Raw genomic sequence first — 19708 nt, 5'->3', positions numbered from 1 at the left:
GTGTTGATGAGTTGTGCTGTTTTTCTTCCATGATTTGGCGTGCCCACCACCAGCTTAAGGTGGGAGGCAACAACTCATCTCTACCAGAGCCGAAGAGAGTGTGGGCACAGTTTAGTTACTCTTTCATCATCTCAGATACAGTCCTCTTTAACCTTACCCACCAAAAACTAAAGCTATCTTCAAATAGAATTTTACAGGATAACTGAAATACCGCTGGGCTATGCTCCTAAGGACTGTGCAGCTTGATTTACAGAATTTCGACAAAAGTAGAAATATACTTGCAAATTACATAAGAACCTGATTTCCCACCATACATGGGGTTACCTCATTCTGTCATTTATTTTAAGTAACTTTCAAAATTGGTAATGACAGTCTTTTTTTGACTACATTACTGTAGATGGATTTTAAATTAAATACAAGGCTATGTTGCGCCCTATGAACATTGGAATGGTTAAGGAACAGATCCCTGTGTGCAGACCTGCGTGTTGGTTTGTGCATCTCGGGTCATTTTCAAGCACCATACTTGGATTCTGAGGTGTTGCAAGAACTTTCACGCCTCTAAAATAGGTTCTTACAGCTGACTGTCCTGGAATTTATATTTGCTGTGTTACTTGTAAAATTCCGTCTCTCAAAGCTCACAGCTGGACCGTGAGACATTCCTAAGTGCTGATAAGATGGACAGGTGGCATTACAACTCTGCTCCAACTGCTTGGCTAGGAAAGCCCAAGGAGGTCTGGATTTTTGCACTAACTGCAGAATGTGCCTGTCTTACTGTATAGTGGATTTTTTTGGATTTGGTTCTAAAATGGGGTTGGGTCTCCATGTTTAGGTTGTTATTAAATGTATTTTAAAATTTAAAATTGTAAGCTCCTCGATAAATTTGAAGACAGATACCTCTTGGCTGTATCACATTTGTAAGGTGTAGTTGGAAACATGGCCTTTGGCTCAAATTCTATCCGTGCCACTTTCCTTCACCATTTTACTCTGACAAGTCCTAAGCCTCTGAGTCCCAGCTTTTCTCATCTTTAAATGGGATAATATTTATCTTGTGGAATTATTGTGAAGATGCCTAATTCAGCATTCATGCACAGCAGGAGTTCAATAAAATGTCAGTTATTTGCCATCCAAATGCTAGTTCTTATCCAAGGACCATGTGCTGGCTGGCAGGATCAGAGAAAAAGAGGGAGCAGAGGCATGGATTTCTCTGTCCTCTTTCAGGGTGAAGGAGGTTTGCTGAGGAGTTTCATGAAGCGTCTTCTTGCTGGAGCCTGGTGTGATGGAATGCTGGTACTGGTGACTTGACTGAGCACAATGCCTCTAGGATGTAGGTGAAGAAATCATTCATTCAGGCTTTTCACACCATTTCCCGTCCTTGTCGTGAGAGAAAGAAACCTCAGACTTAGATCTGGTTGGCTCTCAGCACAGATAAGAAAGGTTCAGATGGGGAAAATCCCACCTTCCTTTTGGTTTCCTTTAAGGTCCTTAAAGGATCTGAAGGAGATGGTGAGGAATAAGGAGCAGTGTGAAAGTCTTCTGGTATAAGACCTGTGGTCCCAGTGGGAAGATGCTCCAGCATTGAAAAAGAACCTTAGGGGTGCCTAGGTGGCTCAGTCGGTTAAGCGTCTGCCTTCAGCTCAGGTCATGATCTCAGGGTCCTGGGATCAAGCCCTGCATCCAGCTCTCTGCTCAGTGGAGAGCCTGCTTGCCCCTCCCCCTCTGCTGCTCCCCCTGCTTGTGCTCTCTCTCTCTGACAAATAAATGAATAAAATATATATATAAAAAAAACAACTTTAGATGCTAGCCATACATCCCTGACCTGAACTTCCTGGCTTTGTGTTAAATTTAAACTTTTAAGGAAACTCAACGAGGATCAGTAGTGCTGGGAGAAGGGACACCTTTGAGTGTAGGTCCCTGCTTTCTATACTGGTAAATAAAGCAAGGCTTATTTTCTCCAGATGTTTCCTTGGCATGTGTAATAAAATAGATTAAGCTGTGAAAATGCGATCAAACAAAAACATTTGGAGCTATGGTATAAATGACCATATTGTGCTGGAGTTTCCCTAACTTGAAGGAGGATTAAACTCTGCTTTACAATTAGGTTAGGATCATTCGGAGGCAGCACTAAAACTTCTTGTCTGTGTGAGAAGCCGGACAGTGGTGGGTTGGTGCCTCTCTGGCCTTCGAGTTTGTCTTTAGAGAAGTGACACCAAAGTTCCCATGGGGAGGAGTCCCGGAACAGATCCCGGGTTGACCAGTTCTGGGTTGCCCCTTGGCTTCTGAAAGAGTTTTTGGGTTCTCGAGGCCTCATTCAGGCCCTCCTGCTTCCCATTTCCTCTCTCTCCTTTTCTTCCCCCTGCCCTCCTGTCTACCTCATGTATACACAGTGTCAGGGGACCAAGATCTGAAGTCCATCTCACGGCTTTCCCCTCATTCTCTAAGGTTAAGAAGAGCAAAAGAAAAAATCAAAACTCTGCAAGGGCATCAGGGAGGCTTTGTGCTCTGTTTGAATTAGGAGAAGTCAGCAATGTGAAGAGAAAGTTCAGCAAGCAGGAGCACCGCTTTTAGAGACCAGAAAGAGAAACTGGTTAGCTTTCTTATTTCTGTCTATGGCCTGGGAACTTGGGAATTTTCTTTTCCTATTTGTTGGATTGTGTCCTTCTATTATTAGACTGTATTATTTTCTTAAAGTAGACTCAATCAGAGCTGTATCAGAAAAATACCTTTTCATTTTGCTTTAAAATCAAACATGCTAGGAACTTCGTCAGTCCATGCCTAGCACGGTAGTGTCAAACTGCTAAAAAGCTAGCAAATTTTCCACCTAAAATTTTTGTGGGGGAGGTAAGGGTAGGGGGCGTGGGGAAGTGTATAAAAATAAACCTTTCAGAGATTCTGGGTTGCTTGGTGGCATGTGTATTTTTCCATGGTGAGGGAGGTTAGAAATAGCATTGCTTTTTATGGGCGTCTCAGCAGCAGCTCAGAAATTTGGCTTTGCAGGCTCAGTCTATGTGTGGGTGAGGCAGCTTCTGCAGCCTGTGGGGTGGGGGGCAGTGCCTGGCAGCACGCTCTGGCGCTGTCATTGTCTGTCTTCCTGCCTCCCCAACCCCCGCTTGGTGTCACCCGGATGAATAGCACTCAAGTGTAAAATGTGCTTACCAAGGTCAGGTTCTTGTGATGACTTGCCGGTGGCAACTGATGCCAATTGTAACAGACTGAGTCTCAGCGGTCCCCACAAAGTCACATTGGTACATGTGTGAGGGCAATCACTGGGAGCAGGTATCATAATCTGGGAGGGAGTCGTCCTTCAGGGCTGCTGTGTGTCAGACTGACTGAACCTCTTGAGCTTCCGTGAGATGACCTCCCCTCAGAGTTTTGGTATCAGTGAGGTTGCTAGGCCACCCCATCAAAAGGAGTCCTTATGGATTCTTGAAATTTGTTGGTTACATAATTTTCACAAGTAGCGGTAGGTTGCCAAGCGTTTCTCAGATTCAATGTAGAAAGGAGATGGAAGGAAGAGCCACTGGGACAGAGGTTTTTAATCTCCAGGGGACCCAGGACATATGTGAATCCTTGAAATTGTGCCTGTTCCTGCAGAGAAAGCCAGAGGGCTTTGATGGGATTCTCGGTAAGATTTTGACCTCCAAAAAGGTTAGAGCATTTGCAGTAGAGCATGAGATGTGAGGTTCATTTAACTTGGAAAAATCATTTTGGAAATGTAACGAGTATGGGCAGAGGAAGATGTTGACAGGAATAAAGAGGACAGGCAGAGGAAGGAGAGGGACCCAGTCATAAACTGTTGAACCTAACAACACAAAAGAGGACGGCTGGAGGTTTCCATTGGGGTTTTGCTTCGTAGGCTTTTTTCTTGAACTTCATGTAATATTTGTTTTTGTGTCAGAGATGATTTCTGCTGAAGGCTGTTTGGCAATGCTTGGTTACCTTTGCGAGCTCAGCGCTCAAGAGAGGTGCTTGCTGCTCACAGGATGTCTGGGGTCTGTATGGCTTCAGCCCGACATTTAATGGTTTTTCCCTCTTTTCCTGGGATCTCCTTTGCCATCGTTCTCCACATTTTCTACACCTAGAGATACGATAGGGAAGTCGGGACTCACTTGTTCAGAGGTGGTGGAGGAAATGTTAGGCCATGCGAGTGCTTCACGTCAGCTTCCACAACAGGCGGTGGGCTTTGGGGCTGCTCATACATGCTCTGCTAGAGTACCTTCAGTCTAACTGGGCCAGTCATATTTGGGAGACGAGGTTGCTGAGTAAGTGTAGAGATACTTTACAAATACAGAGCGTTACAGCTGCCAGTGATCATGTGGGAGAGAGTGCCAGGACAGGTATACTGCCTGGGCTACGCGTTCCACCTAGGAACAGGAGTTGTTCTATTGAATTCACAGACACGGCTATGGGAGCAGGGAAACCATGGTATCAGTGGGCTTGTCAGTTACAACGGTCACTTCTCTGTCTTCCAGTGCTTTGGAAATGGGGCATTTTGGGCAGGGAAGTAAACACCCTCTGACCTGAGTCTGTATTTTAACTTTTTAAAAGTTCCTAGGTTACTACCTGTTACATAGGTTCTGTTCTGTTGTCATATTTTTCCCGTGCTGCTATATTCCAAGAATATAATGCCTGGGCTTTCTTTACTTCTAGACTTGGGTTGAGCCGCATTTACCCAGTACAGTGGCTGGGCAGGGAGTTCTACTTCCTATGGTGTTTAGTCTGGCAACTGCCACATGTGAGACATAAAAATAAGAAAATTGCCCTGAGATTCTTGGATCATTTGAGAAAGAGTTGTTTCATGGGGCCAGGTGGGTTTGTGAAATATTTTTTAGTGCTTTGTAAGATATAAAAGAAATTGTTACCATTTAGGATTGTGATATTTAAGTTAGGATTTAGGTTAGTTACCTTTTTTTTTTTTTTAAAGACTTTATTTATTTATTTGACACAGAGAGAGAGACAGCCAGCGAGAGAGGGAACACAAGCAAGGAGAATGGGAGAGGAAGAAGCAGGTTCCCAGTGGAGGAGCCCGATGCAGGGCTCGATCCCAGGGCTCTGGGATCACGCCCTGAGCCGAGGGCAGACGCTTAACAACTGAGCCACCCAGGCGCCCCAGTTACCTATTTTTTTATTTTTAATTCGTTCCCAAACTTCTGCTCCTCCTTTTTTTTTTTTTTTTTTTTAAAGTAGGCTCCACACTCAGTGTGGAGCCCAAAATGGGGCTTGAACTCTTGACCCTGAGATCAAGACCTGAGCTGAGATCAAGAGTTGGATGTTTAACCAGCTGAGCCACCCAGGTGCTCCTTTTTTTTTTTTTTTTTTTTTAAATTGTGGTAACATATAAGTAAGATGGAGAACTTGGAACCCTGTGCATAGCTGGTGGGAATGAAAAATGGTACAGCTGCTATGGAAAACACTGTGTCGTAACCATTTTAAGTGTATAGTTCAGTGGCATTACATACATTTTTATTGTTCTGAACCATCATCACCATCCACCCCTAGAACTATTTTCATCTTGAAAAACTTAGAACGCTGTACGCATTAAACACTAACTCCCCATTCCTCCTGCTTCCTGCCCCTGGCAACCATCAGTCTCCCGTGTCTATGAACTTGACTAGTCAAATTCCTCATATGAATGGCATCATACAGTATTTGGTTTTGTGACTGGCTTATTTCATTAACATGGTGTTCTCAGGGTTCATCCATGTTGTAGCATGTATCATAGTTTTCTTCCTCTTTTAAGGCTGGTAATATTACATTGTATGGGTACACCACATTTTGTTTATCCATTTGTCCATTGTCGGACCCTTGGCTTGCTTCTACCTTTTGGCTATTGTGAGTAATGCTGAGATTGTGAATATTATGAATATTGTGAGATATATGGGCCATATATCTCTTTGAATCCCTGCTTACAGTTCTTTTGCATATCCTCATTTTTTAAAAAGAGTAGAACTCCCAAAACTTATTATTTTCTCCCCCAAAGCTTGTTTTTAAAAGCACATTCTCAAGACACTATTAGGAATCTAAGAGAGGGGCTCCCGGATGGCTCAGTCGGTTGAGTGTCTGCCTTCAGCTCAGATCATGATCTCAGGGTCCTGGGACGGAGCCTCCTGTCAGGCTCGCTGCTCAGCAGGAAGCCTGCTTCTCTCTCTCCCTGTGCCCCTCCCCCTGCCCATGCTCTCGGTCTCTGTCTTTCTCTCTCTTTCAAATAAATAAATAAAATCTTAAAAAAAAAAAAAAACAGGAATCCAAAAGAAAGGCACATTGAAGTATGGAGGTGATCTACTTGAAATACAAGATCTACAAATATAACCTAACTAAAGGAAAATAAAAGAATAAAATTGAGAACCGTACCTTATTATAGATAATAAATGTTATTAGAGGCCAGTGAGCCTCTAGTACTTGTTTCTGAGTAAGGCATCATTCTTTAGACAAGACTCTGGGTAGGGCCAGATAACCAACTTCCAGGAACAACCCAGTTAGGCTACAAATTGTTCTTGTGTTGTCAGGACTGCTGATAGGGGAAATTGTCAGGAAATGTGAAGAAATGGAAAAACGGGAACATTTCTAGTCAGATTCTTGTTTTTCTTTTTTTCTTTTTTTTTTTTTTAGATTTTATTTATTTATTTATTCGACAGAGAGAGACAGCCAGCGAGAGAGGGAACACAAGCAGGGGGAGTGGGAGAGGAAGAAGCAGGCTCATAGCGGAAGAGCCTGATGTGGGACTCGATCCCGTAACGCCGGGATCACGCCCTGAGCCGAAGGCAGACGCTTAACCGCTGTGCCACCCAGGCGCCCCAGATTCTTGTTTTTCATGAATGTTGGAAAAATAATTAAATTGTGACCTCTTAAGGATAATAATACATTATTTTATGGTAAGAATTCCTCCAAGTTTTTATTAGAATGACTTGTAACAATCATATGTAATAGGAAGGTTTTCATGTTAGGTTTACAGTGTCAGTTCATTGCCATGCCTTCTGTGTGGTATGGCAGCTTGTAAGTGCAGACTCACCCTTAGGAACCTACCACTTACTCTGCCCCCATTTTCTTTAGTGTGTGAAATGTCCCATCAAATCAAGAAATAAAACTAATACGTGAGAGTGGGAAGAAGCTCATCTTAATCTGGGCAAACTTTGGCTTTCAAAAGTATGAAGTTTGGGGCGCCTGGGTAGCGCAGTTGTTAGGCGTCTGCCTTAGGCTCAGGGCGTGATCCCGGCGTTCCGGGATCAAGTCCCACATCAGGCTCCTCCGCTATGAGTCTGCTTCTTCCTCTCCCACTCCCCCTGCCTGTGTTCCCTCTCTCGCTGGCTGTCTCTCTGTCATGTAAATAAATAAAAAATCTTAAAAAAAACAACAACACAAAAGTATGAAGTTTATAAGTCACTAAGACAAAGAAGTTGTTGGAAGAGGAGCAGTGGGAAAATAATCAGCTGTTTGTGATAAAATTTAACACACATTTACAGAGCTGGGCACTCTGAGGAGGACTTGGGCACAAAGATGAATGGGAAGCAGGTCCTGCCTTACAGAGGGACACATGATCTAATGGAGGAGATCCACAGTATGTCCCTAGTCATAGTCCCTGGTGACATGTCCTCAGCACATTGTGCTGAGGGGACCCAGGGCAGAGATATCTTGTATACCTGTCTAGGAAAGTTTGTTGGTACACTCAAAGAGGTGGTGACATTTAAAGTGGGTCTTAAACCATGAACAGTAGTTTTCCGGGTGGACAAATGTAAGGTGAGAGGCATTCTGAGCACTGGGGAAGTCTCACACAAATGCATGGATGTGGGGAAATTAACAGTGTGTCAGGAGAGTAGAAATGTGGCTAGGATGTAGCGTGCTTGAGAAGGAAGGCAAGAGATAGAGATAGGTTGGAAACCAGACCATGAAGTATTTGAATGTGGTGCATGGATTATCCTGTAGTGTGGGGAACCCCATTTTGGGCTTTTCAGGGAAGATGATGACACTAGATATGTGTTTAGGGAAGTCGAGTCTGGTGGAGTGGGTAGGAGTGAATGGAGGGGAGAGACAGAAGCTAAGATCAGCCAGAAAGAATAGCATGGGGGCTTTTCCAGGGAAGAGGTGAAAAGGCCTGCACTGTGCAGCAGTGATGAGAGAAGGGCCTAGAGCAGAGAGGCCTTGGGTGTGCCCATTGAGCAAATGTGGATTCCAAAATAAGTTTTGGTTTTCAGCCTTGGGTAAATGAGAAGATGGTATAGGCAGAGACAGGCAACCTAGGAGGTGGAGCTCACCAGGGTGAGATTTCTTGACTGGCATGCCTATAGGACATCTGTGACGGGATGGCTGGAGGTCAGTTAGACAGCAGTTGGAGGCGAGGAGAAGTTGTGACAACAAGATGCAGATTTGGGGGTCATCAGCCTGTGGCAAGATCATTGCAAAGGTGTAGAACAAATAAGAGAACAGGACTTCTGAAAAGGGCATAAGGCTGCAAATATATAACTTTCTTTGTCTTGTAATAATGATGATCATCTATTCTGTTGTCAAGTTTTTGTCTGTCTCTTTGAGTTGTCCAAAAACAGTTGTTAAGCTTTACTATTTAGTACTGTGTATCCTTTTACCTCCTCAGTGCAGCCTTAGAGATTTTCTCCTTGCTGTATCCATTATCCAAAGCATTTCCTGTCTATACCTTGATGCCTTAAGGCCTGTTGCAATCACACTTACTCACGTATGTATCATCTAAAAAAAAAAAAGAAATTACTCCAAATAGTGCATATTGTAGTCAACCTTCAATTTGGGTGATTTTGCCCATGAACTTCTGGTTTCAAAATCCCCTAACATAGTATCTTGTCTTCTTCCTGTAACTATCTAGAAGTACTTTTAAGAATTTTACCCCAGGGACCCTGGTTGGCTCAGATGGTTAAGCGTCTGCCTTCGGCGCAGGTCATGATTCCAGGGTCCTGGGATCGAGTCCCACATTGGGCTCCTTGCTCAGCAGGGAGCTTGCTTCTCACTCTACCTGCTGTCCCCCCTGCTTGTGCTCTCTCTCTCTCTCTGACAAATAAGTAAGTAAAATCTTTAAAAAAAATTTGTTTTTACCGCATTTGTCAATCATAACTCGATAAAGCTGGAAAAAAAAAGAATTTCACTCTATCTCTAAATGTAATTGGAAAAATTTCATTGTTGATATTCTGCCATTAGAAATTGGGAACACGCAAAAGCTTTGTAATTAATCTTCTTTTAAAAATGCACTTTAATGAATTTTACTTTATTAATACAGAACCAAAGGTAAGGATAAAATGGGTTTTGTGTTCTATATCTTCTGGGTTGAATCTGATACACAGATGTGAGAAATGAACTCTTGCTTTACTTTCGAAGGTAGGTGAGGGGGTGGCAACATTTTTTGGGTAAATAATCTACTCTTGGCCTGAGTATACTCATTTACATTCTTGTCTCACGCCCTGGCTGTGATGATTTGACTCTGTTGAGGGGGCTATTACATTTTCTCCACCATCTGCTCTCACATTATGGAGGGTAGGTGTTACTCAAATTGTTACTATTACTATTCTGATTTCATGTAGAACTTAATATGGGTGAGTGGAGAGAGATACACTTATTATGAGGAGTAGACAGTCTAAGTTAAAATCAGATAATTGGATATTTATTTCAGAGAAAATGCTAGTAATTAATATAAGCTTCCTGCAATTAAGAATAATTAATAGAAAATCAATTAAACACTGGTGACATTGGTTCAGTGCAGAGGAAAATGTTAAAAACTTTATAAAAAAAACTTTATAAATTTTATAAAAAATTTGCCAAGAGATTAAAGCAAAATGTACCTGTAAAGCTAGTTTTAGTATAGTCATCTGAGTTTCTAGAGTTTTTAGAAAATCTTTTTTTTTTTTTTTTTTTAAAGATTTTATTTATTTATGTGACAGAGAGACAGCCAGCGAGAGAGGGAACACAGCAGGGGGAGTGGGAGAGGAAGAAGCAGGCTCATAGCAGAAGAGCCCCATGTGGGGCTCGATCCCATAACGCCGAGATCACGCCCTGAGCCGAAGGCAGATGCTTAATCACTGTGCCACCCAGGCACCCCCAACTTTTCCTTTTCTAATTAAAAATCATGCTTATGCTTTGAAGGATGAAATGTTTTATTATTCTATGTGTCACATGCAAGCATGCATGTGTATGTGTATATTTTCTATTTGGCTTGTTCATATTTCATTCATTGTAATTTTATTTTTTTTGTCAGTTTAATAAGTTTCTGAAGAAGATATTTAAAAATTTCCTGTTGCGATTAAAGATTTAGTGTTAATCACAAAGTGAAACTTAATTTAAAATATTTGGTGTTATGTTTTGAGGCTATATTATTTGGTGCATGCAAACTCATAATTATTTTTTAAAATGTCCGTTTTTGCTTTTTTATTTTTTATTTTTTATTTTTTTTTTTTAAAGATTTTATTTATTTATTTATTTGACAGAGATAGAGACAGTCAGCGAGAGAGGGAACACAGCAGGGGGAGTGGGAGAGGAAGAAGCAGGCTCCTAGCGGAGGAGCCTGATGTGGGACTCGATCCCGGTACGCCGGGATCACGCCCTGAGCCGAAGGCAGACGCTTTAACGACTGCGCCACCCAGGCGCCCTAGAAAATCTAATATAGTCCTAGAAGCTATCAGGTAAATGACCAGGCACTATTATCATTATCTTCAAAAATGATTACTGTATTCCGTGAAGAAGGTGGAATGGGAATAATTTATCAATTTATAGTCCTCTCACGTTTTGAACAAAAGATTTACTTATGTAGCAATTCTAGTGAATTCTGTGGGTTTTTTTAATTGATAAAAATGGCAGTTTTGTAATTCCTCAACTAAATGTGTGTAGAATGTAAACCAGAATAAAATGGGCATGTGCTCCAACCTTAATTTCAGATGATTAAAGTGAAATGATCTCTTTTTAACCACCTTCCATCATATTAGCCCAGATTACATCAATAAATGTCTGTTCCATTTCTGTTTAAAGGACAAAAGTTTATTGAAATTGGAAGATTTACTTTGGACATCCATAATAGAATTGTTTACATTAAAACTATGTCAATTTTACAGCAAAGTAAAATTTTAGATAGGACCAGATATACAGCTTTGGCTATTTCATAGTAAAATATCGTTGACAATACAATTTCAGCAATTTTAACAAAAAGGATCCATAAAGTAATTTGCTTAATATTGTGACTACAAATGAAAAATGCTTTAGAAACCGCTGCTGTAAGGTCAGTCAAGGGCCATAATAACAGATCTACCAACTTTGGCAATAGACCATAGTTTCTGTACCTTGGTGACCCTAACAAAGCAGTTAAGAACTAATACAACTGTCCTACGCAGAAACTTTTAAAAGACGACCTACAAAAAATAAACAAATATGGAGCTTTGGCAAAAGAACAAAACCACTGTGGAAACAGCATTATCCAAGCCTTTGGGCATTTTGGCAGTTGGGGGCCTTTAGAAGCACCAGTTGGACCTCATAAGGAACTTAGGCTCTGTTCTGCTTTGCAGCAATTGAGAATGCTCCACTGCTTGGAATCTTCCACATTACTTTAAGGGTCCCAACACTCGACCTATTTGGTAGTTGTTTTGAATATGCTTTGAGCTTGCATAATATTATTCTGTTGAGTTCTAATGGTTTACTTCTTAGGGACTTACATCATGTTTGTTTTCTCATTTGTATCTATTGTGTAGAATAAACTGAGGGCATGAGGCATATAATAGGATTTCTGATGACTCTTACACTGTTGGAAAGGATTAATAGAGTATTGTAGATTGCAGCACATTGAACGGTTCAAGGATTCATACATGTGTAAATGTAAGTGAGATTTAATACTATTAGTTGGCTGACTAATTGTCTAATTACTTAACTTTAAACCTTCTTCAGAAGTGTCATCTGTCTTTAATTTACAGTTGAGTAGAAAACATTGACTCCATCTTTTGGGAACTTTAATTTTTAGTGGAGAAAGCATAAATAGGGACTGTGATTAAGAATTGCTAGTTGTCCATTGTAGTACTTTGCAAAGTAAAAGATAGATCGGTAAAATCATCTGGGGTCTATCTGTCTCTGTGTTAGAGGGCTCTGCTTACCTGCAGACCCAGCTGTGTTCAGTCCTGAGTTGTGGGGATTGCCATGGAGAGAAGAATAGCTGTATTGCAGATCACCAAATGTGAACTCTTCCTTGCTGAAGTTTTATGCTTGAACGTTCAGTTTCAGGGGTGAAGAATCATGCTCAAAAATAGGCTTCCTCCTACCTAAAGAAGAGCCATATTCTATTTTAGTCTTTCTATGAACATTGGGGGATCTCATGAGAGGTGCAACAGCCTCTGGGGGAACCACTGAACATTCTGTATTTTCAGTTTGGGACAACAAGACTGATTCTGGGCTCTGTGTGTCTACCTTTCCCATATCCAGTGTGTAGTTCTTATGCATTGGTAGATGTGGTAGGCTCAGGAACCCGGTGGGATGATAACCCACTTCAGTCCTCCTGAGTGTGGCGGGACAGTTGATGCCTCCTCTTTGTTGGTGGGAGCATCCATTCCTTCCTGTTTATCATCAGACTGGATGACTTTGTTTCTCCATGATTCTCAGGGATCTCAGTCCCATGATCCTTGAAGAGAAAGAGAAGCTGGGGGATTCCTTTCTGTTCATGGTTCTTCATGGGAAAGTGTTAATACTTTGGGTGCCTTAAATGTTTAGTTTGTAGTCAGTGTGATGGTTGATTGTATGTGTTAACTTGACTGGTTCAAGAGGTGCCCAGATTAAACATTTCTGGGCATGTCTGTGAGGGTGTTTCCAGATGAGGTTAGCATTTGAGTTGGTGAACTCAGTAGATTGCCCTCCTCATTGTGGGTGGACACCGTCCAGTCCGTTGAGGGCCTGCATAGAACAGAAGGTGAAGGAAGAATGAATTTGTCCCTTTTGCTTCCTGTCTGCCTGTTTCAGCTGTGACATTGGTCTCCTGTCCTTGGACTGGGATTTATACCAGTGGCTTTCTGGTTCTCAGCCTTTTAGACTCAGAATGGCATTATACCACTGACTTTCCTGGATCTGCAGATTGCAGACGGCAGATCCTGGGACTTCTCAGCCTTTGTAATTGTGTGAACCAATTCCTCATAATCGATTTTCTTCCCCCCTCCCTCCCTCCCTCCTTCCCTTCCTTCCTTCCTCGCTCTCCCCACACCCCCTTTCTCTCTCTTTCTCGTGTGTGTGTATGTGTGTGTGTGTGTGTGTGTGTGTGTGTGTGTGTGTGTGTGTGTATCCTATTGCTTTTGTTTCTCTGGAGAACCCTGACTAATACAGTCAGTCAGTATAAGAGTTTGTAGCAGCTGCTTCTTCATTAATGTGATTTTGTTTATATCCCAAGCATTCTTCTACTGTCTCAACATCCACCTTTTTGCATATCTAACTTACTGTAGATAAAACAATCCTCAAGTCATTAGAACACATTAGAATTTTTGCTTGGCTAGAAGAATTGATAGCTATTAAAGGTTCTATTTCTTCAGTTTTCTCTTATCCTTTATTCATTCTCTAGACAGATATTCTTAACGAAAGAGATTTGGGTTTGTTTTAGGCATATTTTTGTGCCTTATTCCTGTACTGGTATACGCAATTTTCCTTTTTGGTAAGAAGCAAATCAGGGTTTCCTGAAAGAGTTTTGTTGTCCACCATCAGTTGTGTGATCTATTCTTTTTGGTAGATAGCAGTGACACACTTAATTAGAGGTCGAGCACTGGGTATATTCTAAGAAGTTAGAGTAAAAAATGAAAACGTCTTATTCCTATTTTTAAATCATAGCTGATTTATATCAAACCTTTGCCTCTAAAGATAGGCCTATAAAAATAGAAGAGGGGGCTGCCTAGGTGGCTTAGTTGGTTAAGCATCTGCCTTCAGCTCAGGTCGTGATCCCAGCGTCCTGGGATCGAGCTCCAAGTTGAGCTCCCTGTTTGGTGGGGAACCTGGTTCTCCCTCTGCTGCTCCCCCTGCTTGTGCTCTCTCTCTCTTTCTCTCTCTCTGTCAAAGAAACAAAGTCTTTAAAAAAAAAGTAGAAGAGGGTACAGTCTATGTAAGTACTGTACATTGCCAGTACCCGTGAGCAAATCTGGAGACCTTCTACACCACAGCTTTCTGAGACAAAGCCCACACAGGGGCCAGATCCAGATCTGTTGTGACACATGTGGATTTTAATTTCCTGAGGCTGACTAAACTCTTAAGTATTTTCTTAGTTTACAGGCAGTAAAAACCTAAACAAAACTGAAATGAACTACCCAGATTGGATAGAGTTTGGGCCTCTGAGTCACAGCAAAATAGTCTGCAAAGAGAGTGAGTAGTGGTGTATATATATCCACTGATCCTCCCTTTGTCCCGTCAGTCAGTCTGTGTTCACTGACGTCTTTACACCTTTCTGACTGAGGCCCAATCTGTTGTGCTCTGAAAACGAAATGATGAATGATATAATAAGCAGCAAAGCCTTCTTTGCCACCAAGAGGGGCATCTGAAGGCAAAATCAGTTGTTAGCTTTTTCATTCATTTTACGCATTCACTCATTCAGTAAATAATTAACTGAATACTTGCTGATTGAAACCAGAAAGTATTAATCCTGGTAAAAACCTTTTACTGGTTGAATTGTATAGTTGGAGTAGTCGAGGCTCAGATAGCTGTAATGATTTGCATGTGGTTATAGAGCATGTAAAGGGAGCAGCAAGGTTCTGACTCAGGTCTCCAGGTTCCTCACGCACCTTTCGCATCATCACAGACCCGGTCTTTCTTACTCACACAGCGAACTCTGCAGACTGGCCTGGTCTGAGCTGCAGCTGATTTATTCCAAATCTTGGCAACTATGATCTTAAGATTCTTAGGAACAGTAGGATCACATTCAATATAAATGTGATTTATCTTTAAGAATTCCTGAATTTTAACAAAGCAATGTTTCTAAGGAATAAAAATATGTCATCTCACAACCAATGTAATTTTCTCCTGCATTCTTAAGCTTACAACTCCTCCTTTTCTTTTCTTTTCTTTTTTCTTTTCTTTTCTTTTCTTTTCTTTTCTTTTCTTTTCTTTTCTTTTCTTTTCTTTTCTTTCTCTTTCTTACAATTCTTTTTTTTTGAAAATTTTGCCTTTTATACTTGAGATTAGAACTGAGAGTCCTAAGCAGTGGCCATAGCATAGGGAGTTTTCTGTTTACCTTGGGAATATTGCCCCCAAATCTGTCGTGCCAGCTGATTAGGTTACTTTTGACCAATCAGATGAAATTTTGGAAAATGCCCCAGTGAAAAAAGATTTTCCCTTCTAGGCTACCAACAAGAAGTGTTAGATGTTGGGTACTTTCAGTATAGCCAGTCCTTATGTATTTGTAGTATGTCATCCAGGGGCTCAGCAGTGACAGGGAAGCACTGTGGGATTCAGAAGTTTCATGTCCTCAAGAAGCAATTTGTCTGCTATTTGGATGGTAGAGTGGGTGGAGATAATGATAAAGCATTTCCGAAGGCCTGATGTTTTTCTGGGTCTTAGGTGTTGCCTTAGTGTTTCAAAAGCATATGGCAAACAATAACAATGTTGAGTGCATCTTCATGTGAACATAGATTGTCTGTGGGTTGGCTACTGACATTATTCCTGGATGTGTTTTGTGCATATTTGTGATTCCATGAGCCATGCTCTACTGTGTTATTTCTCCAGCTAATTCAGATGGCTATGTGGCTTGAGATGACTATAGGTCAGGGAAACTTGAGTTATAAAATCTCTTTAGCGTCTAGAAATATCTCAACATTCTTTAGTCTTTAGTCTTTGGGATACCCTTCACAATGCCAAATAAAATGAAACATGTCTAATATATTTTGAGGAAGGAAAAAAGACACTCTTGGGGTGAGTTTTCTCATGTCCAGTTCTTCAAAATTTAATGGCAACGTTGAAAACTTTTAAAAATCATCCCTCCAGGTAAAGAAATTGGAGCATGAGATCCACATGATTGACTGACATGATTGATTGACTGTCATGAAGCATGGAAGGTAGAGATTTCTTGGTTTCTGCTTACTCCACGTGATTGAGCTGCACATTGTTTTCTGGTTATTACATAGAGGATTTACTTTGCAGTAAATGAGGCAGCAATAACTGCCTTCTGCTTTGTGGGAGATCAACAGTCCTGATACAGGTTTTTTTTGTTTTTTTTTTTTTTTATTTGCTACCCTTTTATTGTTCTTTGGTAATTCTGGAGAACAAAGGCCACTGGAGAGATATCTGGGATCTTTTCAATTCAGGAGACGCTAGGAAATGGGATGATGACCAAGGCAGTGGGGACTTCAGGAGATCAATTCTGGGTGTTGGTGAGAACACTCCTGAGGCAGGTGTGCTTTGTTTCTGGGGCTTGCCATGCCATCAAAGAATACTATGAGCCTTTGTTGTTGACCTTTTAACTTTTAAGGTAGACACATGATGAAAGCATAAACCTGAAGTCACTGGTTAGGTCTTGACAAAGTTTACACATTTATTGATGATCTTCGAAGCATTGGTGCATGGGTTGGCATTCCTTGTAGTTCAGTTTTATATCCCTTCTATGTTCTGTAGAATTATATCTCTTCTATGGCCTCTGTGGAATTTCTTTTCCAGAAAAGGAAAACTGATCTTTTTGTGGACATATTAATTTAGCGGAAGAGACATAATTTCTAGGTTGCTGCTGTGAAGCGTTTGCCATATAGACAAACCGTAGCTGATCTCATGTGTTAGTCTATGTGTTTGTATGCTTTCTCTAAGTCAACGTAGCTATAGTAATTTTATGGCTTCTGTTACCCCATATCATCTCTGAACAGATACTGAAATTATTTAATTAAACTTAGATGCATGAAGAAAACACCTACTTGTATAGAAGTTTTGCAAATGTATGCAAATCATGTACAAATGAGTTGGCTTAGCTGGACTGGAATATTGTATTATACTAGCCCTTCCTTGCCATCACAGAGGAAGAAACACTCCCGTATTTCTTCCTTATTGTTTGCTTTTAGATTGAATCGCAACCTCAGGATGCTTTTTTTAAAAAAAGTGTTTGACTGCCTCACTCAGTAGTCTTGGATAAATGTCACCTTCCTTCATTTTTTTCACAGTGCATGTGAATTTTTAGGTGTCAGTATTACCTCATTAGTCCTTGTCACCTCTTCTGGTCACCCTTTGAAGCTACTTCTAAAATTTATCATTAAACTTTTTTTTTTTTTAAATATTACATCTTACCTTGCTCTAAGTTCTAGAAAATCATATATTAATGGCACTGTCTGAAGGTAGGCCTGTTTTCTTTAGGGATCTTATAGGAGTCAGGCTCACAGACTCGTGGGGGCTGGAGGAGTTCTTTAGTACAAGTTCAGTGGTAGCTCTCTCTAAATTTATGGTAAATTATTTGTGAAGTTGGAATGACAGATTTGTCCTAGTGGTTCTTCTTTTAACCTCCGGCTATTTAAGTTTAATTAAAGTAAGCTGAGAAATGTGTATGTTAAATGCTAGTTCCTGGCCATGATGAAAGGGCTGATGATGGTCAAGGTGACTGTCACTTTGAGGCTGCAGGCTGGGAGCGCATCAGAAGGACCTGACCAGAAATGGCTTAAATAAGAGATAATTTTAATAAATGGTCTCTTCTTAAAAAGGCTTAATCACTCAATCTGAATACATAGCAGAGATTTTTGTCGTGAAAAGAATGAGGTCTGTGGTAGTTCAAAGCTGTTATTAACAGAAAAGCAAGTTGTATCTTTTTCTTTAGAATTGGAAGGGACCAAAGCTATCATATATATTCAAAAACCTCAAATACAAGTGAGGAAATACAAGTCAGAGGTTAAGTGACATGCCCGAAGTCAGGCCGTGAGTAAATGATGGAGTGAGCCTCAATGCGAGAGCCCTGCAATGTAGCCTGTGCCCCTTTCAGACCTTGTTCTCAACCACAGGGTGTGGATGGAGGATGTTATAAGCCGAGGTGAAAATGGTAATTTGGGGGGTGCCTGGGTGGCTTAATTGTCGGTTATGCGTCTGACTCTTGATTTCAGCTCAGGTCATGATCTCAGGGTTGTGGGCTTGGGCCCTGCATAGGGCTCCACGCTGGGTGTGAAGCCTGCTTAAGATTCTCTCCCACTCCCTCTGCCCCTCCCTACCCCTCTCTCCCTCTCAAAAAAAAAAAAAAAAAAAAAAAGAAAAGAAAAGAAAATGATAATTTTAATGGTTGCAAAGAAAATTCTGGTTGCATACTTTTCACATCATAATTGATGTTAATGCAGCTTGCCTGCTTGTTTGAGTGCCAGCCTGTTGTGTAGAACAGTAAAAAATGTTTATCATTTTCGTTTGGTTTTATATGGAATAGCCGAGAGATTGTTAGAAGACCTGAGAAATTTTCAGTACTCTCGATGGGTATAAAAGTGAATTCTCTCAGATTTATTCAGTAGTTGTTAGAAAATGCTCAGGAACAAAGAACACTTTGAGGACTGGCTGGTCAGATTTTGGGGACATACATACATATTTTGTAGTAGTCAAACACAATGAAAATTAAGCATTTGATTTGTAGGTAAACCCTTCTTGCCCTGGAAGAAATGAGTTATGGAATCTTTGTTTGCAACTGAGGAATTAAGCCAACAGCTTTTCTAAGGGAAGTTGCTTAAACAAAGGCATCAACAGTAGTGGGCCCGTTGTTGACATCTGGGCTTTGTAGAAACTCGAGATATTTACTTTACTCTTTTGCTTAGATTTTTACCTCATACTGTGGTTTGCCCTTGCCATATCGACATATATAACCTTGTGTAATGTGCCCAACATTTTAGAAAGCTGTGATGGACCTTGTAACTGGGGAAACCTTGGAAGTTGATTCTTCTGTAGGATACCTATTGTAGAATCATTACCCTATCAAGCCATGTGCGTGGAGATCACAAGGCGCCTGAGCCTGAACCAGGAAAAGCCAGTGGCTTCTACATTTGGAAGCTCCCTCCGCATCTCCCCACGCCGGCCTGTAGTTGTGCTGTCACCCAGGACTCCCAGGAACGTAAAACATAGCTTTACGTATCCAAATGTCTTGTGATAAGCTGAAACCTGTGGAAGAAGTAGAATGAATTTTAAAGGCTCACCTGGCACCTTGAAATGTTTAGCATTGTTATACTCAGTCAGTTATAATGGTTGTGGTGACATCCAAGTAGGAGGAGAATGTTTATGTTGTTGTTTCATGTTCTTGAATACCTGGAACAAATGGCATGGCCACTGTTGCTTAAATACACATATTCCTATGAGGCTTTAAGACCTTTCCAACAGAAGTGAACTATAATGTGTATGTTCATGTGTGTTCTTTTAAAATATTTTTAAAAATATTTATTTATTTTTAGAGAGAGAGAGCGAGTGAGCAGAGGAGGGGAGGGAGAGGGAGAGAGAGACTCATCAAGCAGACTCCCCGCTGGGCACAGAGCTCAATGTGGGGCTTGATCCCAAGACCCTGAGATCATGACCTGTGCTGAAACCGAGAGTCGGCCATTAAACGGTCTGGGCCACCCGGGCGCCCCTCATGTGTGTACTTTTAATGATTATACAAAAAGATTTTTTTTTTAAGTGTTTGTGTGTGAGATTGAGCACTGTGCACTAACAATGGCAGAAATCATAAAGTCAGGGTTTTAGAACTCCAAGTAACTGTAGAGATCATTGATTCTATCTTTTCCCTTATACAAGCCCAGAGACGCGAAGTGACTTGTGCAGGGCTGTGTAGACAGCT

General features: G+C 41.1%; 1 protein-coding gene across 38 annotated transcripts in view; it reads left to right on the top strand.

Annotated features, from left to right (window-relative positions):
- LDLRAD4 (low density lipoprotein receptor class A domain containing 4) overlaps positions 1-19708 on the top strand; it is a 421884-nt gene that overhangs the window by 58048 nt on the left and 344128 nt on the right. For 3 of the 38 annotated variants that reach the window (XM_057305862.1, XM_057305869.1, XM_057305859.1), the window contains exon 3: positions 1219-1324. The exons of 33 other annotated variants lie outside the window; for them this stretch is intronic. Coding sequence is in view for 1 of the 5 variants with exons in the window: in XM_057305878.1 (XP_057161861.1) it covers positions 15992-15998 (7 nt within the window). In the remaining 4 variants the exon portion in view is untranslated. Of the gene's footprint in view, positions 1-1218; positions 1325-15927; positions 15999-19708 lie in introns of all 38 variants that reach the window. 2 more of the 38 variants (XM_057305878.1, XM_057305860.1) reach the window with 1 other exon arrangement.

The sequence above is a fragment of the Ursus arctos genome, unplaced genomic scaffold (assembly GCF_023065955.2).
Source record: "Ursus arctos isolate Adak ecotype North America unplaced genomic scaffold, UrsArc2.0 scaffold_34, whole genome shotgun sequence".
Lineage (NCBI taxonomy): Eukaryota > Metazoa > Chordata > Mammalia > Carnivora > Ursidae > Ursus > Ursus arctos.
This window is presented reverse-complemented; position numbering and strand designations above follow the sequence as displayed.